Source organism: Scyliorhinus torazame, chromosome 6 (assembly GCF_047496885.1).
Source record: "Scyliorhinus torazame isolate Kashiwa2021f chromosome 6, sScyTor2.1, whole genome shotgun sequence".
Lineage (NCBI taxonomy): Eukaryota > Metazoa > Chordata > Chondrichthyes > Carcharhiniformes > Scyliorhinidae > Scyliorhinus > Scyliorhinus torazame.
In genome coordinates, this window is record NC_092712.1 from 225,111,956 (window position 1) to 225,139,873 (window position 27,918).

The window sequence follows — 27,918 nt, forward strand, 5'->3', positions numbered from 1 at the left end:
CTGTCCCAAGGCCCTGAAGAGGTGCCTTGGGTTCTTTTCATATTACGCCCAGTGGGTCCCCAATTATGCGGACAAAACCCGCCCACTAATCAAGGCCACCATCTTTCCACTGGCAACTGAGGCCCGCCAGGCCTTCAGCTGCATCAAGGCGGACATCGCCAAAGCCACGATGCGCGCGGTGGACGAGTCCGTCCCCTTCCAGGTGGAGAGCGACGCATCAGAGGTCGCTCTCGCCGCCACCCTCAATCAACCCTCAAGCAGGCAGACCGGTAGCGTTCTTTTTGCGCACCCTCACCTCCTCTGAAATTCGACACTCCTCGGTCAAAAAAGAAGCCCAAGCCATCGTGGAAGCTGTGCGGCTCTGGAGGCACTACCTCGCTGGTCGGAGGTTTACACTCGTCACCGACCAACGATCGGTAGCCTTCATGTTCAACAATACGCAGCGGGGCAAAATCAAGAACGATAAGATCTTGAGGTGGAGGATCGAACTCTCCACCTATAACTCCACCTATATCGTCCTGGGAAGCTCAACGAGCCCCCAGATGCCCTGTCCCGCGGCACATGCGCCAGCGCGCAAGATGACCGACTACGGGCTATCCACGATGACCTCTGCCACCCAGGGGTCACCCGGCTCGTCCATTATATCAAGGCCCACAACCTGCCCTACTCCACCGAGGAGGTCAGAGCAAGACCAGGGACTGCCAAATCTGTGCGGAGTGTAAATCGCACTTCTATCGACCGGATAAGGCCCACCTGGTAAAGGCATCCCGGCCCTTTGAACGCCTCAGTATCGATTTCAAAGGGCCCCTCCCCTCCAATAACCGCAATACATATTTCCTCAACATTATAGATGAGTTCTCCCGCTTCCAATTTGCAGTCCCCTGCCCCGATATGACCATGTCCGTTAGAGCCCTGCATAGTGTCTTCACCCTGTTTGGTTTCCCCAGTTATGTCCACAGCGACCGGGGCTCGTCGTTCATGAGCGACGAACTGCATCAGTAACTGCTCAGTAAGGGCATCACCTCGAGCAGGACGACCAGTTATAACCCCAGGGGAAATGGGCAGGTGGAGAGGGAGAACGCGACGGTCTGGGAGACCGTCCTACTGACTCTGCGGTCCAGGTATCTCCCAGTTTCTCACTGGCAGGAGGTCCTCCCCGATGCGCTCCACTCTATCAGGTCCCTCCTCTGCACGGCCACAAATGAGACTCCTCATGACGGCTTGTTTGTTTTCCCTCGGGGAGCTACCTCAGGGGCCTCGCTTCCGTCCTGGCTGAAGACACCGGGACCAGTCCTCCTCAGAAAACACGTCAGGAGCCATAAGACCGACCCTCTGGTAGAGAGGGTCCAGCTCCTACACTCCAACCCCCAGTATGCTTATGTCGAACACCCCGATGGCCGACAAGATACCGTCTCCCTCCGGGACCTGGCGCCCGCAGGCTCCACCACCACCACCGCAGCCCGGCCACTATATCCCGCCAAACCTACCATGCCCAGCGTCCCCGCCCCTATATGGCTCCTGCGCTCCCTCCCGCCCGCCACACCGGTCCACAGGAATGAAGCTCCAAAAGAGACGCTCCCGGAGTCCACGCCTGTGCCCGCACCGGCCCCACTTCCGCTGCCAGCATGGATGAACCCGACACCCGGACCAGCAGCAACGCCAGTGCTTCGGCGATCGCAGTGCACAATCCGTGTGCCGGACCAGTTGAACTTATGAGCCCGTCACCCCCGCCGGGGTGAATGTGGTGAATGTATAGTACTAGTAATTCACCAGTGTATTAGTATCATGTTCTGCCATTGTGTTACAGTTATGTTATGTTGTTGACCTTGTGGGCTCCACCTATGGGCCATTGTGTGGCTTCACCCACAGGGGGATATGTTGGACCATGTACGGGCTCCGCCCATGGCTCCTCCCCTTGAAAGGAAGTATAAAGAGCAGTTGACCTGTAGGCGGTTCACAGTATTGTACCAGTCGCAGGCAGGCACTGTTCTAAGCTAATTAAAACCACGGTTTACTTCTACTCGTGTCTTTGAGTGAATTGATGGTCGCATCAGTGTGTAGTAGCTCGCCCCTTTAAGGAGGCACGTAGTGGAAGGGTCAAGTGACCTGATCAGCCAATGGGGAATGAGCATAGGGATCTCAGTGCAGATGGTGAGCTCTTGCAGCTAATTATGATCCTAGTGTTGAGAATGAAGACATTGATTACAGTGCTCTGTATATGGTTCATTTTATAATAGATCTTTCGTTGCTCGTTAGCTAACTGGTGGTTGCCAATTATTGCATTGACTACAAAAGGAGATTGTTCTTTCATTGCACTGAGAGAATGACATAAGCCCTTATTCTTCCTAGCCCAGTAAGAAATGTTAGAAAATTGTAAAAGCACACCGGCTGTGAATTTGATCACGGCAGTGCTGCCCCCAACTCCTTTGCAGCAGAACCTGTTTGATACTTTGCCTTCTGATGAGCTGGAAAAGGAGCCTCCTGGCTTGGCTATTGGCCACTTGGGTCTGGATGACTCACCATATGCTGATTCCAATCCTATGTTTGCCTCTTGTATATGTACAGTGACAGTATCTGAGCTGGTGGATGCTAGCACCAGACCAAATGATGGGGCCTCATCATTAATTCTGTACTGTTGCTCTGTGGGGCTTCTGCAAACTGTGGCATTTCTGGAAACAGGGCAAGAGAAGGGGAAGGTTACTATAAAGGATGTGGGATAATCTGGGGCAGTGTGCAAAGCGAGGGGTCCAGAGTCATAGCACCTGCAGCTTGTTCATAATGCCACCAGTACCGTGGGTTACGAAGATGAAAAGGCAGGATCCATACCATTACGCTCAATGTTCTTTGTGATGACAGATGACACAGGTTCCATCATAGCCAATCTCAAGACACCGTGAGCCATCTCCTCCTTAACTTTCGGGAGATGTGGGCATCGGAGCATCTTTGTTGAGATGGTCTTCGAGGGTCTCCTGATCTCTGTGTGTGACGATAGCATCTCTCCTCCTGCACACGCCAGCACTAATGCCTCCAACATTCTGGTGTTCCATTCCCCACATTTTAAATTCCATCAGGTTTTTTTTCAGTGTAATCTCTCGTTAATTTTGACAGACCGTCTTTAAGAATAACATTCTCGGTGCACCACGTGCTCTCGGTACAACAATGTTCAGCCTCCTGCTGAGAGAAAACACAGCCATCAGTGCTGCGGAGGAAGCCAGCAGCAAGGAACCAATTTGGTTTCATGCTACAATCATGGCAATGAGGTACGAATAACCATTTTATGCGTCCTCTGTGTCAAAAAAGCCCATAAAGTGTGCAATTAGGCTTGGTAGTGCCTGTTGTTTGGCTGCTAAAGGTGTCCTTAAGATTTCAAAATAGTGTCCATGGTGGCACCATTTAAAAATGGCATCCCGATCTCCGAGCCCCCAAAAGAATCCCCGACCTCCTCCCCATCCCGAATGCAATATGGGAGGGTCCCCCCTGGACCCCCACCCCCGCACATCGGCCCAATCATGCACGTACAAAAAATGCCAACCTGATACGTTGGCAGTGCCTGTCTGGCACATTGGCAGTGCCAGGCTGGCATCCAGGTGGCACTGCCAAGGTACCCAGGTGGAATCAGCAGTGCCAGGGCATCACCCTTCCCAAAGGGCATGCAGTCGGGGCCTCCGATCCCCTTGGCGACATCCACAAGTGCCGTTCTGTCTGGTCCACGTTTGTGGGAACCAGTACCACAGAGCACTTGCCTGAGATCTCTGAGGCAAAGGGATTGAATCCTAAAGCCTCAGGTACCTCGGGAAATGCACATTAAAGTAAGGCTTACTGCCTCGCTCTAATATGCCGATTTGCCAAAACGTGATCCTGCCCATTGTGGGCAGAATGCGCCTCACGTCTCGCGAGATCCCGTTGAATCTCGCGAGGCGTTGTGAGCCGATAGGTTCCAGGAGCGGGGTCTCCTGGCTTTCAACAGCCACGTTGTGCCTCAGTCTCTAAGAGGGTTGTACAAACAAAGATGCTGAACAATTTCAAATGGAAATTAGTTGGGACCTGGAGGGAAATAAAACGACACGGCTGTGGGGTCACAGCCGCTCAATGGGACTGAATTTCTCGACTGAAAGCCAGCGTGGACTTGATGGCAGAAAGGCCTCCTCCTGTGCTATATACTATACTCTCTGACATAGTATAGTAGTAAACTTTCCTCTTGGAAGCAAGCATAATGGGAAGGATCAGCAGTGGCCACATAAGGCAGGACAAGCTGGTACAAGAGGATGGAGTGGAGAAGTGTTCTCAACAGAAGACGGAGACGTGTTCTCGGTAGAAGACCATCAGCAGAATTCTCCGTTCCTGATACTAAGGGTTGACGTTGGCGCAGGATTCGCGGATTCTACGACAGCAAAGCTGGCACCGCACCTGGACCGATTCAGCGACTGTTAGGGGGCGAGCATCGGCGCCACGTGGAACACAATCGATTCGCCAAATTCGTAATTGACACTTGGGAGGCTGACAAGCCGCAGCCGCGTACACACACTTCACTCCCTGCACACACCACCCCAGCCAACAGGATGGCAGCGATGAGAGTGGCACCCCGTTTTCCGGACGCTGAGCTGGAAACCCTGTTACACTCCGTGTAGGAGAGGTAGGCCACCCTGTACCCCGGTCCGGGAAGGAGGCTGTTGGTCACCGCCGTTCGCCGTGCCGGGGCGCAGGTGGCAGAGGCAGTCAGCGTCATGGCAACACCATCTGGACTGGTCAGGAAAGCTAGAAGAAACTGCACAACCTCCTTGAGGCGGCCAGGGTGGTAAGGCAGCACTGTGCCCCTGGCACCAACCCCCATCCCGGACAGCCGTATCCCTATCCCCCTCCCACCGGAGGGTGGCTGAACCCCCACCTTGCACCGCATGCCGCATCCGTACCGGCCGCCATGGCCAGGTGTCCTGGCCACTGAAACCACCAGCTACCCACCCCATGGGATGCACGCGTCAGCACCCCCACGAGGGGGCCTCTGGTTGTGCCACCCATCCCTGCTGTCAGGGGGATTGTCGGCTGGTGCTGTCCATCCCAGTGGCAAGCTCCACGGCCCCTGTCTGGTGCCCGCTTGTAGGGGCTACTGTGGGCATTGCCCTTGGGTGAATCACGCGCTGCCCCTCCGGCAGGTGGTGGCCGGTGGCCAATTTGGGGGAGGTGGTATGGCGGAGGGTGGGGTGTGAGGATTGGGCATCCATACAGCCGGTGTCACTCTGCAGAACCATGGGCCAAGGTCGGCGGGGTGGTCAGCAAGATGGTCGCAGCAATAATGATCCGTGCCTGGACGCCGCCCCATTCCCGTGGGGGGGGGGGGGGGGGGGGGGGGGAACGGCGGGGGGGGGGGGGGGGGGGGGGGTCACCCCGGCCCGCCCGCCGTCACCAGAATCCCCTCCCAACCCCCGCAGGGCTCCCACCCCCCCCGAGCCAACTCGGCCAGTGTCAGGACTGGCAGCCCATTACCGTTTCCTCTCCGTGTCCTACCTCCTCTCTCTCTCCCTCATCAGCCTGTTTCACGAAAAGCACAAGTGAATCTCGCCGTCAGAAATTTGCCGCAGTGGAGACGGATAATCACCGAGGCCCCGGAGAATACCGGGTCATGCCTGTTAATGATATGTCAATGGTGTTTACTGTATGTGCGGAGTGGAACGCCAATGTTGAGGGAGCGGAGAATTGCAATTTAGCGTGAATCCGGTGCTGGCCATGTTTTCGGCGTCAAGACCGATTCTCCGCCTTATTCCCTTTCCTGATTTTGGCGTCAGCCGACAGAGAATCCCACCCCAAAGCTTTGTATGTAGCTAATGGTCACGTTTTGTTTAGCTTTCTCCTTACAAATCCAAGAATTCTGTTTGCTTTATTTACAGCATGGGATGTACCCAGTTCTAGTCATTTGATAGGAGGAAACCAAGATTCTGCTTGACGGGTGTAAGTTTTACTTCCACCATACTGTATGTAAAAGTCTTAGGCTGTCTGCATCATGTGGGTTGAAAATGATTTGCTCTGTATGCGACCTCTCTCAGTGCATCTAAGTCCTCCTGTACTTGATTGCCTTGTCCACAAATAGGACAGCTGTTTACAAGGAGCTTGATTTTGGTGTCAAGATTAGTTCTATCGCCAATGTCATTTATGTACATCAGGAACATCTGGGGACTGATGTATCAGTTACACCAGTTAATCTGGTGGTGACTTTTCCCCATCACCACCAGATTAACCTCTCTTGGTTAGCCAAGTTTATATCCTTTGTAGGGATTCACTTCTTTCCCGTAATTTTACGCAGGAGCTTTAGGTGAGCCACAGAACTCAATGCTTGTCTAAATTCTAGTATCTGAATATCAATTTGTGCTCCATATCTTGGTCCAGGTAATGCATAATCTCTTCCACGGTGTTCACAATTTAGAATCATATAATCTACAAGGCACAAGGAGGCCATTCGGCCCATCAGGTCTGCACTAGCCCTTGGAAAGAGCACTGTATTTAAGCCCACACCTCCACCCTATCCCCGTAACCCCATGTAACCTTTTGTTCATTAAGGGGTAATTTAGCATGGCCAATCCTGCACATCTTTGGACTGTGGAAGGAAACCGGAGCACCAGGAGGAAACCCTCCAGACACGGGGAAAAGTGCAAATTCCACACAGACAGTCACCCAAGGCCAGAATTGAACCTGAACCCCTGGAACTGTGAGGCAACAGCGCTAACCACTGTGTGACCGTGCCGTCAATATGTGGCGACCGACAGGTGTGTGCTTTCAACAATCCATGCTGATAAGTTTTCATGTGTTTCTGTAAACAGACAATGAATTTGTGGGAAATGATGTGTTCTAGTATTTTACAACAAATGTAAGTGAGTGAGATTGATCTCTTGATAGCAGGAGTGATGGATTGCCTTTGTTGAAGGTGGGTCAGATGTTCGTAGTTAACTAATCTGTTGGGAACTTCCCTTCATTTATTGACCGGTTGTATGCTTTCGTCAATTCCAATGCTACTTCTGCAGCAAATTTCTTCATTATTGTAATTACTCTCATGAGGACCACGGGGAATCACTGATTGATCTCCCCGTGGACTTTGTAGAATACGAGTTCCCTTGGTGAGTGGGTGGAGACCACCCCAGCTGGGGCTGATTAGTGGGACTTTTAAATGCTTCCAGACCCGGACTGGCAGTTCCCCACAGTCTTGGGTGGGACGTTTGTTTTGTGTGCTGTGGTAGTGGCTTTATTTTCAGTTTAATATAAACCAGTTTGGCCTTTCACTCTGCGCCTCCTGGAATTATTACATTGGCAACGAGGATAAAGCATGGGATCCTGAGCAACCTTTTCGAAAATCCCAGACAACTTGAGTAATAAACAAAGCAAAAATAAAAACCTGGAAATGCCCTTGTTTGGAAAGCTTGAGCCTTATGATGCGCATGTGGAGGACTGGTCCCAGTATGCCGAACAGATATGCGACTTCTTCATGTCACGTCATAGAAGTGGATGACGGAATAAAATAATCCTGTTGATAGCAAGCGGGGCCTCACCGTTCAGCATCATTAAGAGTTTAACTTATCCTGCAGCCCCTGACACTAAAACATTCAACGAGCTTGTAGATCCAACAGTGGGCATTATTGTTAGCCACTTACGAATACTCTCTTGAGCACTGCCCAGGAATACACATTGCCAACGTGGATGCCCTGAGTCACCACCACTGCCCATAAACTTTACCGCTCTGAGGATCAGAGAGTGCAATTTTGCAACTGTGAACCCAGAAGGCCCCACACTTGTAAAATTGCACTATATGATCCTCAGTGGCGTATTCTGAGGAGACCACACCGATGACATGGAGCCCACCCTCATATGACAAGAGCTGGGTGTAGGAGATGGCATCACGAGTAGTCGTCCCCTGCCCAGCTCCGCGTCCAATCCTGACGGAATTACATAATGGAAAACCCGGGTTATCCAAGGTCAAAATGTTTGGAAGGAGCTACATCTGGTGGCAGGGCTCAATACAGATACAAACTGGTGAAACAGCGCTCATTGTGCCAAGAGAACCAGAAGCTCCCACCTTCGACCTCTTTGTACCCATGGGAATGGCCAGGAAGAAAATGGGTACGGGTGGATATCGACTTTGCTGGCCCATTCTTGGGATCGATCTTCCTTATTATGGTTGACACCTATTGAAAATTATTAGAAATGCAGCATATGTCTTTCACCACTTCTCATGCAATAGTAGAAAAATTCTGTACCTACAGCATACCAGAGGTCCTCTTATTCGATAATGGTACCCCCTTTACCACTGGAGAATATCAGGCATTCATGAAGTCGAACGGCGCTGTGCCATCCATTGTCTAATGGCCTGGGTCGAATGGGTAGTTCAAACATTCAAAACCAGAATGAAGAAAAAGTCTGCTGGTTACCTGGATACAAAATTGGCCCAATTCCACTTTGGTTGTAGAACCAGACCGAACATGACGATGGAAGTCGTACCAGTGGAATTATTAATGGGATGACGACTGTGAACCAGGCTCAGCTTGCTGCTTCCCAACTGTATGTGTGTGTCGGGGGGGAGTAGTCAAAGTAGGAGGCCCAAAATAGGAACCATGACACCTGAAGGCCCAAAAGAGCCTTCAGTGCAGGAGATGCCATCAATGTACGAACTTTGGAGATGGCTCCCAATGGATCCCCGGAATGGTGTGCAGAAAACGACTGGTCCGGTTTCTTACAAAGTCAAAGTCTTAACGAAGGCCGTGAAAAAATAGCTGGACCACATGAGAAGCAGGTAACCTACTCCAGGGGAGATGATTTCAGCAGAGACGATGCCGTTGACACCCGTTGCAACTACCTCCGGCAAGGGGACTCAGCCTATGGGGGACCTGATAGTCATTTCCCCCCTGACAATGAAGATTTGGAGTCCAAAATGGAGGCTGAGGAGATTGAGCCTCCATAGGAGTTCAGCATCGAAGATGAGCCTCCATCTGTGACCATTTAGTGCGCAACAAGAAAACAACAATCCCCAGTCCTCTGCACCCCCTGCCCCACCCCCACCCCCACCGATCCAGCACCACCTGTCACTGATTTGCAGCGTGTTTCAAGTGATGGAAGAAGCCTCATCACCGCGGAAGTGAAGGGGTGATTCTGACTTGAGGGGCAGGGTATGATAACCCTCACGAGGACCACTGGGGATCGCTGATTGATCTCCCCTTTGGCTTCTTAGAATACAGGTTCCCATGGTGAGCGGACAGAGGCCCGCCCAGCTGGGACTCGTTAGCGGGACCTTTAAATGTAGTCCCCAGACCAGGATTTGTAGTTCCCGATAGTCCTGGGCTGGGACCTGTGTGCCGTGTTAGAGGGTTTATTTTCAGTTTAAAATAAACCAATTTAGCCTTTCACTCCACACCTCCTGGAATTATGTCAATTATGTCCACTGATATTTCATCAAGTTTACATGCTTTTGTGCTGGTCCCAAACCCTTTAGGAGTTTTTACACTTCAGCAAGATCTTTATCAAAGCTCGGAATGGTTTGGATTGGGGGATGCATTTATTGATGGAAATATGGTAGGGTCATTTGGATTAGTGCTGGTCAATACCGTTTATTCATGGCTTCTGGTTTCCTGAAACATCTGGCATTTGTTTAGTGCTGTGGTGAAGATTGCCACAGAGCTGCCCATAGTTGCAGGGGACGGGGATAGAGGGTGTAGAGAGAGAAGGCAGGGCAGAATCATGTTTTTCCTGACTCACAAGGAATCGCCACAAAGAAATGAAAGAAAATACCTCCCAAGTATTTTTAGATCATCATGTGAGCCTTCTGTGATTTAGTTAAAAGAGTAGTGCAATGTCAATGACCTGATGAACCTGCAACTTTCACATTTTACAAAGGCCCCCTATGGCCTCTGGTGGGCTGCCTCCACACCACTTGAACACTGCCAGTTAAAATGACAGGGGGTGGTAATGCAGTGCTATATACTCAATCATCATTCTGATCCTGTCTCATTCCTGCTGGCCCCTTTGGGTGAAAATATGGGCATAGATTCTGCAGCAAGTTTATCCAGGAAGTGAGATATTTGAATTGGATTTTATAAGAATTTTGATAATGTAGTAATTTTAGATTGGCTGCTTTTCTGAGACATTCTAAATGATTTAACAGCATTACTGTGCTCAGCCTTTGAGGCCCTTGTGCTACTCAGCCATTAATAATTATTGCTGCCACTTAACAGCTAGCTGTCCTGGGCTGATAAGAACAATATCGGGCATCCCAAAACCTGGGCAGAATGACCTGAGGCCCCTTGCCAATTGCATGAAATGGTTCATTTATCAGAAAATAGTAGTTACACTGACAGCTGTATTCCATGACCAGAAAATCTCAGACAACACCGCCATAATTTTCCAATTAGCCTCCTGCTATGAGCAAAGCCCCAGTGGTGCTGTTGGACCTTGGAAAATTCTGCCTGTGGTGTTCTTAGTCTGAATTAAATCAATCTGCTAATTTCCATTTATTAACTGCTCATTAATCCACATGGATCTCACACCTTGCATATTTCACCTGATAAACTAGATGCAGTATATTTGTGGAGCCAGTCAATCAAGGAACTGAGATGGACAAAATTACATTTTTTTAAAAAAACATGCTGTGCAAAATACAAGGAGACTCAATGAGCTGTGACTCAGACAACCTGGAAGAATGGTTTCACGTCGCGCCATTTTATTTCTGCATCAGAATTGGAAAAATGGTGGGGACGGAAAACAATAAAATCCGCCACTGAGTACAAAATTATGTAATAATGTCCATGGCAGTTGATTTGCAGAGCATTACATGTCCTGGAGAGAATGCATCAAATCAATAGAGGAGCGTGCTTTTTGATTAGCTAATATAAGTATTCTCGCTGCTTTAATAGATAATCCAATCCCTACCCATCTGGGTGATCTCAGCAGTCATTGCCTAATTTGTGCTGCATAGGCGAAATGTTAGATATGTTTACCTACATTATAGTAACAGGTAGGTGATCTCTGCTGCACAATATGCTATTTGTGTGTGATCTCTGGCAGGGTAATGGCCATACAATTGTGAACTCATCTTTGGAAATCAGCAGCACATTGATGAGTTTCCTTTTCATTTTCTTACACTAATTTTCGCTATTGTTGCCCCTTCGTATAACATTTCAATAGATATAGTGAGGCAAGCAAAGCTTTAAATTTCCCAACAGCTGTAAACCATATTCCAACCATCTCAAATGCAAGTTTATGGTAAATTGTGCCCCATAAATATTTAACTCTGAAATTTAAATTATTCTTCATTTGCAAGCCTTCTCGATCTTTGAGGTAATACTTATTTTCTTTAATGTAAACTTACTTTTGTGAATTAATTCCATCAATAGCTCTAATCATCCTTTCATTTAATTCCTCCTCAAATCTCCTTTTCTGCGACTTCGTTCTGCAAAAGTAAAAATGGTTTTCTATAAATGTACAGCATGGGATACTTTGTAATCAGGCAATTGTAACAAACACTAAAGTATTTCAGAAAAGTATCTGAGGATTCCCATCATGTTTTCTTCATCACCACATGCGCAGAACTCTTGCATGTAATTACTTGCATACACTGACCTAGAAATTATGCTCCACGATATGAAGCGCCATAACTCCAAAAAATGGGGCAGGCCCTAGTTACATAAAGGGCAGAATTTTATGCTCCCGGCAAGGCATGTTCTGAAGCAGAGGAAACCTAAAATTGAATGGTCAGGATCCCCGACCGGAAACCCACCCACCCAAAAACAGAGATATTTCACATTTGGGCAGCCTGGGCCTCGGGCGGGAAACACTAATAAACCCTTAAGTGGCCAATTAATGGCTACTTGAAGGTCTTATCTTGCCCAGCCTCAAACTTTAGGCTGGCAGGTAGGGTGGAAAAGTGACATTAAACCTTTTCCTGCACCTTGGGTGGGAAAGGGGTGGGGGCTCTCTCTGAAGACACCCTCCGAGTTGGGCCACACTCCCCCCTGGTATATGTTGGGGTTCTGGTACCTCCTCCCGTCCCTGACCTCCCCCTTCCTCACAGGGTTCCCTACCCTCACCCTCCCGGAATTTAACTTTACAAAAGTCCTGGGCCTTAAATTTCAGGCAGAGCGCTGAAATACCGCTTGTGGCCACTGTAGCATTGTGCCAGCTGGGCTGAAGAGCTGACCGCCAATCTGAGTAGCCAACAGCTCTGGCGGGCAAGACTTCCTTCCAAGGATGGACAGAAGTCTCGCCCAATGCCAATCAACGCTCAAGTGAGCGTTAAATGGCAGTGGGAGTTTTAGAGTCGGCAACTGCATGTTAGGGGCCTAGTCTCGGAATGGCGAGCACCGATTGCTTGGCACCCTAAAAATCATACTCCAAGTTTTGCCTGTGCTACCAGTTAACTAGGAGACTTGTGGAGACTAGAGAGGGGTAGAGTGGCACTTGGACTTCCTGAGTCTGTAGCCATCAGAAGCTGAGGGTGTTTTCAGAGGTCAGTGCACCAGAAGAGGTGGATCTGCCACTTCTGTAGCAGATGTGTGCTTGTGTGTTTGTTTGTGTGTGTTGGGAGTTGTGTGTGTTTGTGGAATCTAGGCCTTGATGATAATTGGGACATTTGAAGAGGTAATGTGCAGGCGTAATCAAGGACTTTGATTGTTATCAGGTAAAACGGGCTCAGTTTCTGGCCAAGGTCTTGTGTTCAATATGTAGTGTCGGATTGACCAATGACATGTTGAAATTTCTGCATTTTCCGAGCAATTGTGTACATGTATTTTTTTAAAAAGTATTTTTATTCCTAATTTTCAACATTTCCACATTTTACAACAGTAATAAACCCACCCAACACATTAAACCCCCCATCCCCCATACCTCACACTCCTCTCCATCGCTCCCTCAACGTCAACGGTAACCAACTCTCCAAAATGCAGAATGAACAAACCCAAACTTCTGTAGAACCCGTCTCTCACCCCCCGTTAGAGCAAATTTCACCTTCTCCAGGACTAAGAACTCCAGCAGGGCCCCATGCCACGTCAAGGCACAGGGTGGAGATGCTGACCTTTCCCAACACGACCCGCTGACGAGTGATCAGCGAGGCGAAGGCTAAGACATCTGACCTCGCTCCCGACTGCAACTCCAACCAGTCTGACACCCCAAATCTGGCTTTCAGGACTCCACATCAACATGCAACCCCCAAAATGGTGCTGAAAACTGACCTCCAAAACCTTTCCAACTTCGGGAAGGAACAAAACATCTGTACATGATTCGCAGGACCTCTCCCACATTGCTCATAGACATCTTCCAACCCCTCAAACTGCCGGATTTACCTTGATTTTGTCAGGTGCGCCCTGTACACCACCTTCAGCTGTGTCAGCCCCAGCCTCGCGCACATAGTTGAGGCATTCACCCAAAATGGAGGTAGGTGCTATCAGGAATGTCGGGAAGATCTTTCACGCAAAGTCCCGTACCTGCATGTACTGGAAACTCTCCTCCTGAGCCAGCCCAAACTTCGCATTCAGCTCTTCCAAACTCGCAAACTGCCCTCCAGAAACAAATCTTCATCTCCCTAATCCCCCTCTCCTCCCATCCCCAGAACCTCGCATCCATCCTCCCCGGCTCAAATCCACGATTTCCCTGATCGGCATTCCATCCCGACCCCGCTCCCAACCTAAAATCTGCCGAAACTGCTCCGTGGGGGCGGCATGTGGCGCAGTGGATAGCACTGGGACTGCGGCGCTGAGGACCCGGGTTCGAATCCCAGCCCTGGGTCACTGTCCTTGTGGAGTTTGCACATTATCCCCATGTCTGCGTGGGTTTCACCCCCACAACCCAAAGATGTGCAGGTTAGGTGGATTGGCCAAGCTAAATTGCCCCTTAATTGGAAAAAAAATAATAATTGGGTACTCCAAATCTATATATTTTTAAAATCTACAGCGTGGCCACCACCACTGGACTCGCCGAATACTTCCATGGGCCATTGGGAACGGCGCCATTGCCAGCGACTCCCCAAATGAGCCCGCCTTCATCCTTACTCACAAAGTCCCCGCCTCCCTGTACCACCCCTGACCCATTTGTGCATTCGCTGCCCAATAATGGTACATCAGATTTCGAAGGCCCAACCATTGCCGCCCCCTCTGCAGCACCACCTTCCTTATCCTGGCCACCTTCCTCACCCATACAAGTGAAGAGATCAGCCTACCCACCCCCTTCAAAAACACCTTCGGCAAAAAGACCGGCAGGCACTCAAACAAAAATTGCGGTAAAATGTTAATCTTCATTTCTTGTACCCAGCCCGCCAGCCGACTGAGGAAGATCATCCCACCGCGACAGATCAGCCTTCATTATCCCCACCAAACTAGAGAAATTCAACTTCCGAAGACCCTCCCAGTCCCGGGCCATCTGCACCCCCAGATACCTAAAGTGAGATGCTGCCAAACGGAAATGGAATGGCAGCACTGCACCCCCCCCCCCCACCCGCCCCCCCCCCCCCCCCCTCCCCCCCCCCCCCCCCCCCCCCCACCCCCCGAAACCTGGAGAGGAAATCACAAAGTACTCACTTTTCCCCAAATTCAGTTTTTACCCTGAGAACGTTCCAAATCTTTGGAGCAGACCCTTTATGTCCCCCCACCAAGGAGCCCAGCTCCGAGATGCACAACAACAATTCATTCGGGTACAAGGATACCCTATATTCCACCACCCCCTCACTATCTCCTTCGACAACTCTGAACTCCTCAGCGGAATGGCCAAGGGCTCTATAGCCAATCCAAACAGAACGGGGGACATGGGACACCTGTGCCTCGTTCCCCGGTGCAATGAAAAATACCCCAAATTCATATCATTCGTGCACACACTCGCCATCGGCTCCGTATACAATTGCACCCATGTCACAAACTTCGGCCCAATCCCAAATTTCTCCAAAAACGCAATCAAATAACTCCACTCCACCCAATCAAACTACTTTTCCGCATCTAACACTACCACCACCTCCAACTCCATTCCCTCTGCCGGAGAAAGCACCACATTCCGCAGCCGCCTCACATTCAAAGGCAACTGTCAGCCCTCAACGAACTGCATTTGATCCTCCCCAATCACCCTCGGAAGGCACACTTCCAACGTTAACGTCACCACCTTTGCCAATATCTTGCTGTCCACATTCAGCAGAGAGATGGGCCTGTACGCCCCACACTCCACCAAGTCCTTATCCTTCTTAAGCAGCAACGAGATGGAGGCTTGCCTCATTGTTTCCGGCAAGACCCCCCGACCATCGCGTCCTCGAACCTTTCCACTAGCAGCGGCACCAGTTTGTCCTAACATTTCTTGTAAAATTCAACCAGGAACCCAACCAGCCCCAATGCCTTCCCTGCCTGTATCTTACCGATTGCCGCCTTCATTTCTTCTAACCCCCACCTGCTCCCCCAGTCCCACCTTCTCCACTTCACCCAACCTCGGGCACTCATACCCCCTTAAATACCTGTTCATTTCCCTGGTGGCTCTGACTTATACAAGTCCCTATAAAACAGCTCAAAAACATTGTTAAGCCGCTCCGGGGCCACCACCAACTCCCCTGTCCTATCCTGCACCCAAAGTATCTTCCTTGCCACGGCATGCCTACGAAGCTGACCTGCCAACATACGACCCACCTTCTCCCCATACTCATAAACAGCCCCCCTTACCCTTCTCAGCTGACGTACCATTTTCCCCGTGGACAGCAGGTTGAACCTCGCATGCCATTCCTTTTTCTTTGCCAGGAGCCCAGGATCCAGGTCCCCTGCATACCTCCCATCTACGTCCACAATCTCTCCTATCAACCGTTGGCATTTCTCGCTCTCCTCCCTATCCACCTTAGCCTTAAGTGAGATCACCTCCCACCTCAACACTGCCTTCAGAGCCTCCCAAACCATCGATGGTGAGACCTCCCCCCTACAAATAAGCCCCACATACTCCTCAATCACTTTCCCTCTCTTGTCACAGAAGCTCCGATCTGTCAGTAACCCCACATCCATTTTCCAGCCCAGCCTCTGGAGAGGCTTCTCCAAAACCTCATCCATCCATTGCAGAGCGAGATCCAAGATCACAATTGTCGAATACTCTGTCCTCTTAACTCCAGCCAACTGCGCCTCCCCACCACGAAAAATCAATCCTTGAGAACACCTTGTGCACCGGGGAAGAAAACAAACCCTCCCGATCCCTCGGCTGTAAAAATCTCCATGGATCAAACCTCCCATCTCCCTCATAAGCCCGGTCAACGTCTCCCCCCCCCCCCCCCCACCGATGGGGTCAACGAACGCGGCTGGGACCTGTCTACCCTCGGCTCCAGCAAGCCCCCCCAAATCAATTCATGCGTATCCAAATCCAGGACTGCAGCTGGCGCTTTCTTCACGAACCCCGCATCATCCCAATTGGGGACATCTACGCTCACCAACATCACCAACCTTCCCTTCCCTCCAGCGCACCTGTTAATTCTGTACATTCATATGAAATGTCTCCTTGCTGATTTAGTCGAGATGTCAGCTAGTTGGAGTAAATGGGTTAATCCCTCCACCAAATTGTAGTTAAGGAATTTCAGACGAATGTGTTAGCCATTCCTATATTAACTCTTACAGCATCATTTCACAGTCACTGTTCCAGAACCTCAGCAATCTTGAATATGAGAGGAGTGATCAGGAAAACAGCCAATGGGAATAATGAGTTAGAACCTGAGCATGTAAGATGATAGTGACACTGACCTTTCTGTGCGTCGACGGAAATGGTACTGAACCATAGGTACATCCTGCAAAAGTGGAATATTATTTGATCATTGTTATCTGGAAAAAATCAAAACAGTAAGAAAACATACCATTTCATGGTGTTGTCACACATTTGACACTGTTTAACTGTGTTTTTTTAACATTCTCAGTTTTACGGGCTGAAATTTTGGGCAGAACTTAGATCTGCCGTTTTATCACTCCATTTAAACCAAGCCCCAATTTCAACTAGGGAAGAGATGGGTGAATTGACTCTTGTCCCTTTGCCTTGAATGCATATCTGTGGGAGTTTGGGGCTATCTGTGAAGTTTCATCAACTGTGATGCCATGAGACCCAACAGAGATTTTGTTTGCTGAGAGCTTGTATGAATTCCACTTTGGGATGAGCAAAGGTCCCACGACTGTGCTGGAGAAAGGTAAACTATCCCAGAACGGGTGGAATACCGCTTTAAAAAGAGCCACCTGCACCATGAGCAACATTCACAACAAATGCGAGCATTTTCCCGTTGCCAGTTCCTGGACCTCACTCTCACCACTCACCCTGCATAGTTGCTCTTCAATTTTCCTAGCAGACGTTAAGAAACATCTGTATGGTAATGAACCACTAGCCTTGATGATTTAAACAATCCCATCTTCATGATTTAGGACAGGCTTCACAGCGATGGTGGCAGACAGGGGTCCTTCTCCATTGCACCTCTACTGCTGAAGTGGGATTCTTGGAATTTAGGCCTCTATTTCTCAGTCTTGCATTGATAGCTTTATTTAGCAACGATTTTTGCCTGTATACACAACATATCAAGAACTTGTTTTTGGTCCTGAACTCACTTGGAATCAGCATTAGTTTGTCCATCTTATTTTTTAAAATTTAGGCTTCACACTCTTCCCACCTCCAAACACACAACCCCATGCTGTGCATTAATTCCTGTGTGAGAGGTAGGCCGACACTACATTGTGAAGCTGCTAATTTTCCATATATCCCTGCAGTACTTTAAATAAAAACAGAAGATTCAGAAGTGAAAGCACGCATCCCATCGCTTCATGGCACAGCACGAATAGAAGCCTGCTGTTACTGAAATGAAGTGAGCACACTAGTCAACCCATATTTATAATTTGTAGCCTTCCAGATGAGAAACAGAATTTATAAGAAAAGACAAATGGACCTAGGCAGATCGATTTATTTAAACATAGGTTGATATTAATTTCAAGAAGATTCACTTTCTGACAAAGGCTTATCAATATTTCTTTAAGCTAGTATTTCTCTCATTTTAGTCTTAGGAGGCTGGAGGATATGCTTAACCTGAGTAGTGATGCAGCAAGACTAAAATTCAGCAGAGGTGGACTTACACTTTTGGGGCCCCGTACTCTTCCTCTTTGCAGGTGCTCCATGTCACACCCTGCACCCTGGTGATGTGGCAGACCATCCCCAATCATGTCGAGCCCCTTCCCCAAAGACATCAAGCCCCACCCCAATAACGTCAAGCCCCACCCATAATAATATCGAGCCCCACCCCGAATGACATCTATGCCCTCCTGACCCCACCCACCCTCAGCTCACACAATGCAAAGCACAGAAACCCAGTCCAGGCACAGAAACCCAGTCCATCCCTCTCACTCTCAGCCCAGCCTGGCTGGCCTCGGCCTCTAGTCGAGTCACTCCGCCCCCCCTGGCCGCTCCTCCCCGATTCCCTGAGACATGACACCGGTGCTTGCCTGGCATCCTTCGCACCTCCCAACTGCTGTTCTGCTCACCTCTCAGCTCTCGCTCGGGCCTCGACGACCGCTTGTGCTCCTGGCTGGCTGCCGGGCTGCAGCTGCTGGCTATTTGCCCTTGCAGCTGCTCTCTCTCACTTGCCCCCGGTCTGGTCACTGCCCAGCCCTCTAACTCTCAGCTCTGCCTGGCTGGCCTCTGGCTCTGGTCAAGTCGCCATGCTCCCTCTGGCTGCTGCTGACTGATGGGGCACGACGCTGGCAGTTGCCTGGCCTTCTCTGAACCTCATGATTGCTGCTCTGCTCACCTCTAACTCTGGTAGCCAGGCCTCGAGCCTTGATACTCGACAACCATGTGCTGCTGGCTGGGGTGGCAGCTGCTGCCTATCTGTCCTTTTGCTTGCCTTCGCAGGCTCGCACCCCGATTTTAAGTCAGCGACCTCACTTTTGCCACAGGCTGTCCACCAGACCGAATGCCAGAAATCTGGGGCGTCATTCTCCGCCGGCGGGAGTCTCCGTTTTGCCGGCGCCCGGGGGTTTCCCGACGGCGTGGGGCTGCCCCACAATGGGAAACCCCATTGACCGGCCGGTGTTACGGAGACTCCCGCCGGCCGGTCGGGGCAGAAATGTGGCGGGGCGGGTAGGAGAATTTCGCCCCTGGTTTCTGCTTTCCATCTTGACTCAATGAAAGTTCAGAAAATTCACACCAATTCAGGAGATCTGTGTCTGAGCTGCTCTCCATCAACCCCATCTCTGAACCTCTGGCAAACTGTTTTCATGCTCGAAAGGGGAGTTCAGTAATCAGAGCCCAATGTTGTTCTGTATTGCCTGCTGATATCAGCAAATTGAGAGCTACTAAGATTCTGATTGGTCTTCCCGTGGTGTTCCCACCATATCAGTCATCTCTTCGTATGCTACCCCCCCTCCCCCCCCCTCGCCAGGACCCCGGGCTGCAGCACTGTGTGTTTAATTGAAAGTCCGCCTCTGAAATTCAGACTCTAGGACCGGGATTCCCCGCTCCTGGTTGCGCAAAATATCGGATTACAAAACTGGTTTCACACGGTTGTAAAACCAGTTTGTGATCATCCGCTCCTATCAATGGCGGGCTGTGCTTCTCACCACCACACACCAAGAACCTAATTTCAATACTTTAGCATCTCATTAATAGCCCTGCTCCCTTGCTGAATCATGAGCTGAATCATGCCAACGTGTTTCACAGCAGTTCATAAGCGACGTGCACCTGGCAACCTGCACTTCGCTCGGAACTTCGAGGCTCATTTGCCCATCTTGCTGCAGGCAGCAAGACCCGTGGTCATCAGCGCCAGGCTTCCCTAGGCAGCACCACATCGCTTTAGGCAGGCTCATGGGCAGGTCCCTATCTAGCAGATCAGGAGTAAGGTGGGTCTGGCTTATTAACAGCTGCAGTGTAAGGGCTTGCTTAGGGAATGGGGAGAAATGACCTCAGTCAAGGGAGGAGGCTGCATGGCAAGCACTGGGGAAGGAGTTTATCGCAGGGCGTGTGTTGATCTGTGCAAATGGCCTCAAGGTGGTGAGAGCTGAGGAGGCAGAGGAGATGAGACCAGATGGAGATGTGAGGGCATGTGTGAGAGAGTGAGGGGTCCCTTGAGCTGGCAGTGAGTGAGATATCGGTGATTGAGATGGCCTTGTGAGTGTGTGAGTTTAGAGTGATGCCATGGTTGACTTACCCTGGCAGCACGGGTGATATCATTCATCTTTTCCTGCGCTGGATGGCCAACCTCTTCTGTGCAGCATAGGCACTGACTGCCTCCCAAGCTGGAGTGGTGAGATTGCTAGAGCTACTGCGGCCAGAGCAGGGGTACAGGACATCACAGTGTCCTCCAATACGCATTCCAGTGATGGGTCACTGAACTCTTCTTGGCTCCCTGAAGAGCTGGCTACTGACAAGGGCCCCAGGCAGAGGTACAGAGGCAATACAAGAAAAGCCATCTGCTCATGAGGACAACCTTTGAGTAGGCTATTTGGATTCTCAAGATGTGAATATGATGGACGATTCTCCAAAATGGAGACTAAGTGTTTGTGCCGTCGTGAACGCCGTCGCGTTTTACGATGGCGTGAAACGGGCACTGGGACGACAGATTCTCTCCCCCACAGGGGGCCAGCACGGCGCTGGAGCGGTTCATGCCGCTCCAGCCTCCCTTCCCGGCGCCAAATGGGCGTCGCGCCAACCCACGCATGCGCAGTTTGGCAGCGCCAACCTGCGCATGCGTGGGGGACTTCTTCAGCGCGCCGCCCCCTACGCAACATGGTGAGGGAGTTCATGGGCCGGCCGCTCAACAAAGTAGGCCCCGGGGAGGGGGGGGGGGGGGGAGACCGGCCCGCCGATCGGTGGGCCCCGATCGCGGGCCAGACCCCATCGGAGGCCCCCCCCCCCCCCCGGTGAAGGAGTGCTTTTCCCCGCCCCACAGGCCGCCCCCCGACCCTTCGCGCAGAGTTCCCGCCGGCAGCGATCAGGGGTGAACGGCACCGGCGGGACTCTGCTTTCTCCGCGCTGCCGCTCCGCCCATCCAGACTGGAGAATCGGTGGACCGGCCGATCCTAGCGGTCGGTGCCGCGTCAAACGCGCCGGCGCAAATGGCGCCGATTCTCCGCACCTCGGAGAATCACGCGCCGGCGTCGGGGCGCAGTTGCGGCGATTCTCCGGCCCAGCGCGGGGCTCGGAGAATCGCGCCCATTGTGCCTGGAGTGGTCAGGTGGCGCCCTGCAATACACTCCTGCATGTGTCTTGCTCATTGTGGTGATCTGCTGTACTCGTCACCTCTTCATAACATGACCCTCCAGATGGGTGTGGGCAGTGAGGTACTGGAAAGAGGCAGATCATTGGAGGAGGTGCAGGACATGGTCAAGTTGGAGAAAAAGGAGGTGGAGGGAGAAGATGCAAAGCGCTTCAGTGCCATGGTTGCACAGGGCGTTGGCCTGACCAGCACAGGGCAATGCATCCTGTGTAATTTAGGGTGCAGTTCCTGCATCCACTCTGATACGAACGTGTAGTTGTGATATTATGGATTTTTTAAAGTTAAATTCCGTTTAAATGGACAAATGAAGCCTTAAAGAGGGCTGTCAAAAGTCACCTGGCCTTTTTGAACTGCAATGTCGTCAAGCTCTAGAAGGCTCTGTCATGATATTCAAACATACATAACACATACATGATGATAGACAGACCAACAGACCAATTGGCACACATAACACGACAGCCAATCACAGACAACAGCAGACACAGTATAAGACAAGAAACACGACACCTCCTGGCCAGTCCATCTGGAGACAGCACAGGGCCAGGACCTCATTAGCAAGACACTCACACAGTCACCACGTGCTGAGTACTAAGTCAGATGTGTAAATAGTTAGTTGGAATAAAACTGCGTTGTACCAATCGCAACCGTGTTGGTTCGTCTGTACCTCAGAGCACCCAACACCTCATGGTACCAGTGAGTGAATCGATACCTACCGGCAAATCTGCCATCCTGAGCCATGGACACCCACAACAAACCGCAGCCGTTACAAGTCGCTGGGAACCTGGGCACAAATTGGAAGCTCTTCAAGCAGCGATTCGAACTGTTCATGCAAGCCAACGAAAAACAGGGCGCCTCGGACGAAACAAAGATTGCCATGCTTCTCACTACCGCAGGTCAGCACGCCATCGATGTATATAACTCCTTGGTGTTCGCGGAAGGCGAGAACAAATCTAAGTATGACACGGTCCTCCTCAAGCTCGACAAGCACTTCAACGTTGAGGTCAATGAAAGCTTTGAGAGGTATGTCTTTCAGCATCGCCTGCAAGGTAAGGATGAGTCTTTCAGTCCTTCCTGACGCACCTCCGCATACTCGCGCAGTCCTGCGGTTACGACACCACCTCAGAGTCCATGATCCGGGACCAGATCGTTTTTGGCGTTGCCTCCAGTGGCCTACGCCAGCAGCTTCTAAAAATTAAAGGCCTGACCTTAGCATCTGCAGTTGAAGCCTGTGTCCTGCATGAAAATGCGACCAGCCGCTATGCCCAATTTCAGGCGACCAAATCGGCACGGAGGGGGTCCCACGCGATCGAATCGGCAAGCCAGGCCGCCCACGAGGCCGAACGCATCCAGGCAATCGAGTTTCTCCCGGCCCGCGGCCCGGACGAGGGCGGGCGTTTTGCGCGCTTTGTGAGGCCTCCCGCGTTTGTGCGCGCCAAAACCTACGGCAACACTGAGGGACGTGCTGCGCAGGCGCGCCCGACGCAAGACCGAACTGCGTATGCGCAGTGGCGTAACGAACGCCATGACGTCATGACGTGCGGCAACTGTGGAGCTGCACATTTAAAAGGGCAATGTCCTGCAAAAACCCGACAATGCCTACGCTGTGGCAAGATGGGCCACTACACTGCCTACTGTCGAGCGGCTCAACCTGTTAATCTTCCACATCTCCGACAACCTCGCAGGAACGTGTAGACCATTCAGCCTCCACATCACAACATCCAAACCGACGACACAGATGACCAAGACGCCTTCCGGGCTGTGGTCATTGATGCGAACTGGGTCAACACAATCAATCCGGGCGATGAATGGAGTGCCACCCTAACGGTCAACCGATCGCCGATCACTTTCCGCCTGGACACTGGCTCCTCCGCCAACCTCATAGCATGGTCAGCCTTCTATGCCATGAAGTCAGACCGCCAATCCAGCCATCCCGGTGCAAGATGGTCGACTACAATGGGAACGTTATCCTGGCCATGGGATCCTGCCAGCTCCAGGTGACACACAAAACACACACGGCCACACTCTCGTTCGAGATAGTTGGCTCATCGAAGGACTCCCTGCTGGGTGCACAGGCATTAAGGCTCTCCACCTTGTGCAACGAATTCTCTCTCTCTCTCCAGACGGCACGTCTGACTTCCCGGATGCAGAGTTCTCCGCACAGCCCCAATCGCTCCTCGCCCACAACCAGGAGGCATTCGAAGGCATGGGAACACTGCCATACACCTACCGAATTTGCCTCAAACCGGACGCCATCCCGGTCGTTCACGCATCTCGCAGGGCTCCTGCGCCACTTAAAGACCGCCTCAAGCAGCAGCTGCAGGATCTCCAGGACCAAGAGGTCCTATCCAGGGTCACGGAGCCCACGCCATGGGTCAGCTCCATGGTGTGTGTCAAGAAGCCCTCTGGCAAGCTCCGCATCTGTATAGACTCCAAAGACCTCAATAATAATATTATGAGGGAACATTATCCCATACCTAAACGGGAGGAGATCACCAGTGAAATGGCCCAGGCGAAGATATTCACAAAACTGGATGCTTCTCAAGGATTTTGGCAGATCCAACTGGACCCGTCCAGCCGAAAGCTATGTACCTTCAACACCCCTTTCGGCAGATTCTGCTACAACCGGATGCCATTTGGCATCATCTCGGCATCTGAGGTCTTCCATAGAATCATGGAGCAGATGATGGAAGGCATCGAAGGGGTGCGTGTATATGTGGACGATGTCATCATCTGGTCCACCACACCGCAGGAGCACATACATCGTCTCCAACGCGTTTTTGCCCGCATACGGGAAAACGGCCTGCGCCTCAACCGAGCCAAGTGCTTCTTTGGCCAGACCGAGTTGAAGTTCCTGGGGGACCATATCTCCCGGTCAGGGGTCCGTCCGGATGCAGACAAGGTGAGCGCCATCACAGCCATGCTGCAGCCGGCCGACAAGAAGGCTGTCCTACGCTTCCTTGGCATGGTCAACTTCCTAGGGAAGTTCATTCCCAACCTTGCCTCCCACACGACGACTCTGCGCCACCTCGTCAGAAAATCCACAGAGTTCCAGTGGCAACACACACACCAGCTGGAATGGGAGGAGCTCAAATCAAACTCACTACGGCACCAGTGTTGGCGTTTTTTGACACGTCGCGTGCCACCAAAATCTCAACTGATGCCAGCCAATCTGGCATTGGAGCAGTGCTCCTACAGAGGGATGACACGGCATCATGGGCCCCAGTGGCCTATGCATCGCGGGCCATGACCCCCACAGAGCAGCGCTAAAATCGAAAAAGAATGCCTGGGCTTGCTAACCGGTTTAGACAAGTTCCACGATTACGTATATGGTCTTCCACGGTTCACTGTCGAAACTGACCACCGCCCCCTGGTCAGCATAATAAACAAGGACCTGAATGAGATGACCCCTCGCCTCCAGCGCATCCTACTTAAACTCAGGAGGTACGACTTCCAACTGGTCTACACTCCAGGGAAGGACCTCATCGTGGCGGATGCCCTATCATGAGCAGTGAGCACGCCGCCAGATGCGGAGGGGTTCGTATGTCAGGTCGAGGCACAGGTGGCCTTGACAGCGGCAAATCTGCCGGCTGACGACTCCAGTCTGGCCCGTATCCGCCGAGAGACTGCGGCCGACTCCCTTCTGCAGCGAGTGATGCGCCACATGACGGTAGGATGGCTCAAAGGGCAGTGCCCGCAGTTCTACAATGTACGAGACGACCTAGCCGTCATTGATGGTGTCCTTCTGAAGCTGGACCGGATAGTGATTCTGCACAGCATGCACCAGCTGGTTCTCGATCAACTACACGAAGGCCACTTGGGGGTCGAGAAGTGCAGACGGAGGGCCCAAGAGGCGGTTTACTGGCCGGGCACCAGTGACGATATTGCCAACATGGCGCTCAACTGTACAACCTGCCAAAGGTTTCAGCCGGCGCAACGTCCTGAGACGCTTCTGCCCCATGAGCTGGTGACGTCCCCCTGGGCGAAGGTGGGTGTCGACCTATTTCACGCGCTCGACATGGACTATGTCATCATAGTTGACTACTTCTCAAACTACCCAGAAGTCATACGCCTGCACGATTTGACGTCGTCTGCTGTCATCAGGGCCTGCAAAGACACCTTCGCTCGCCACGGCATTCCGATAACTGCCATGTTGGACAATGGGCCCTGTTTTGCCAGCCATGAATGGTCGTCTTTTGCTGCTTCGTATGGCTTCACACACGTGACGTCCAGCCCTCTGCATCCCCAGTCCAATGGAAAGGCGGAGAAGGGCGTTCACATTGTCAAGCGGCTCCTCTGCAAGGCTGCTGCTGCCGGGTCGGACTTCTACCTCGCCCTGCTGGCTTATCGCTCGACCCCACTATCCACTGGTCTCTCACCAGCACAGCTGCTGATGGGTCGCGCCCTCAGAACCACTGTGCCTTCCATCCTGGCACCAACAATAGACCATGCTCCGGTACTGCATAGGATGCAACTGCAGTGCGTTCGCCAGAAGAGATCGTACGACATACGGGCAACTGATCTTCCCTCCCTAGCCCCTGGAGACAACGTCCGCATCCACCTACCAGACGGTGGCTGGTCAGCACCTGCCGAAGTTCTCCGACGTGTGGCTCCCCGCTCGTTCCTGGTACGCATGCCGGATGGATCCGTGCGTAGGCGCAATCGCCGAGCCCTTCGCCTACTTCCACGCTCGCAACGGGACCCTACACGGACGCCGTGTCCTCCACTGGTTCCTGATAGCGACTTCGTGGAGCTGCCATATACCATGCCCCTTCTGTCGCCGCCCGTGGCCAGGCTCGCACCTCAGCCGGTGGTTCTCGACCCACCCTTGAGGCGGTCAACCCGAATTCGTCGCCCGCCTACGAGACTGGACTTATGAGACTGTTCACACGTCAAACTTTAGCAACTACTGTTTTGTAACATGTCACTGTTTTATCGTTCCAGGCCTCGTTTGATCGGTCCAAATTTCAACGTTGTTCTTCTTTTGTTATGGTACAACCTCGTTAGCATGTCACACCTGACATCACCCCTTGTATATAGTTAAGCCCCATGATGGACCTATTCCTGCACTAGGTCCAGCTTCTTCTCATCAGACTGACAGTGGCCGCCATGTCCACCCATGCCTGCTTGATCTGTGTAGGTGGCCTCCTTTTGCCAACCTCTGGGGAAATAATCTACCCCCTCCAGCATCTGCATCTGAAAAAAGGAGTGGCGTCACGCCACACGTTCTAGGCCTCTGGCTCTTCTGTGACATTATGGAAATGAAAATTCTAGTGGCCACATCGGTCTCCATTTATTCATATCAATTAAGTGATTGCCTTGAAACTCTGGGTCCATTTCTGTTTCCTCTCAGGGACTGATTTGGGACCTGGATTTCTGGTTTCCATGTTCACAGGGAAATTCAGCCTGAGGGTGGAATTTCACACAGAGGCAGTAGACCTAAACATTGAAATTAAAAGTTGGGGACAAGCCAAAATGCCCTTAGCCAATTTTATAAACTGTTGACCTGTTAATTACCTCAGGTTGAGATTTCTGCCCCCTCCTGGGAGGAATTACCACCTTTTGAGAGCTGCCAGTTAATCAAATAGCCAACAGCTTTCTGGTCCTAGCAAGGCCACTGGGAGCAGTGATCACTGTTAGGACAGCAGTCAGCCCCAACCATGAGTGGCCCTGGAGCCAGACACTCTGATAAGTTGGAGGGGAGGAGGAGTGGCGAGTGTTCATCAGAGCCAGTTGGGTAAATCTGGTGATGGAGATAGGGGCTTGGTTTGGGAGACTAAGGAGTGGAGCACACATGGACAGAGAAGGAATGCCGTATGAGCGGCGAGGGATGGCGCTCCACTGGGTAACAATTGTCTGAACAGGAGGGACCCTACTTCCCAACAATACCACCAGGTTTTTCCTAGGTTTTATCTGATGGTCCCATCAAATGACTGGGTACCTCCTCACCACTCGTATAAGTGGGAGGAGGCCCTTAAGTGGACACCTTGTGGGCAGGCCAGTCAACGTTTCCCAAATTGCTTGTAAAATACAAGTGGAGGCTACGAGCAATGGGCATGGTGCCCTGAAATGTCACTCAATTTTATGCCCCCGAAAATCTGCCAGCCTGTTCCTGAGTGTAAAATACCATGCCTAGTATTTTAACTAACTTCCAACTAAGGTGAGGTGTCTTATTTTGTTCTACATTTTTTCAGATGCTCTGTAAAACTTTTAATTCACAAATAATCATGACTCAGTGCTGCACAATTATTCAGTTCCTGACATCTGATTTAAGAGGAGAGAACATTATTCCAGAGCAGCCACATCACAATAACCTCTCATAGATTTCAGTCATTCCCATTTAATTTAGAGTATTATTATAACTGCAGCTACAAATTATAGATTGGAGAGGTGCACTCTGCAATTCAGCATTTAACAGCACCCATAAAGCACTCATGTGGCTTAAGAGGGTTGTATAAAGCACTAGAGACTTTATACACCCCCCACCAATCCATAGCTGTCCCTATAATTCTAAACAACAAATAAACAATGTAGATTGATCTCAAAAACTGCTGATGTGATGCCAGAACTGTCCAGAATTAAGTGCCAGAGAGATGGTGATGCTAAATAATGAAATTATAGTCAAGTTTTTACACTGTCAGCATCAAGCACTCAGACCAGGGACAACATAAGTGAGATATGAATGGAAGTGTCCTCTGTTCTATTCCAAGAATGTG

General features: G+C 51.1%; 1 protein-coding gene and 1 long non-coding RNA gene across 4 annotated transcripts in view; one reads left to right on the top strand and one right to left on the bottom strand.

Moving 5' to 3' along the window:
• LOC140425321 (adenylate cyclase type 2-like) overlaps positions 1 to 27,918 on the bottom strand; it is a 1,061,108-nt gene that overhangs the window by 158,062 nt on the left and 875,128 nt on the right. For all 3 annotated transcript variants that reach the window (XM_072509476.1, XM_072509475.1, XM_072509478.1), the window contains exons 12-13: positions 16,707 to 16,750; positions 11,339 to 11,419 (exon numbers count right to left, since the gene is read on the bottom strand). In XM_072509476.1, the coding sequence (XP_072365577.1) occupies positions 11,339 to 11,419; positions 16,707 to 16,750 (125 nt within the window). The remainder of the gene's footprint in view (positions 1 to 11,338; positions 11,420 to 16,706; positions 16,751 to 27,918) is intronic.
• Positions 1 to 27,918, top strand: part of LOC140425322 (uncharacterized) — a 90,321-nt gene that overhangs the window by 36,474 nt on the left and 25,929 nt on the right. The gene's annotated exons all lie outside the window — the stretch shown is intronic.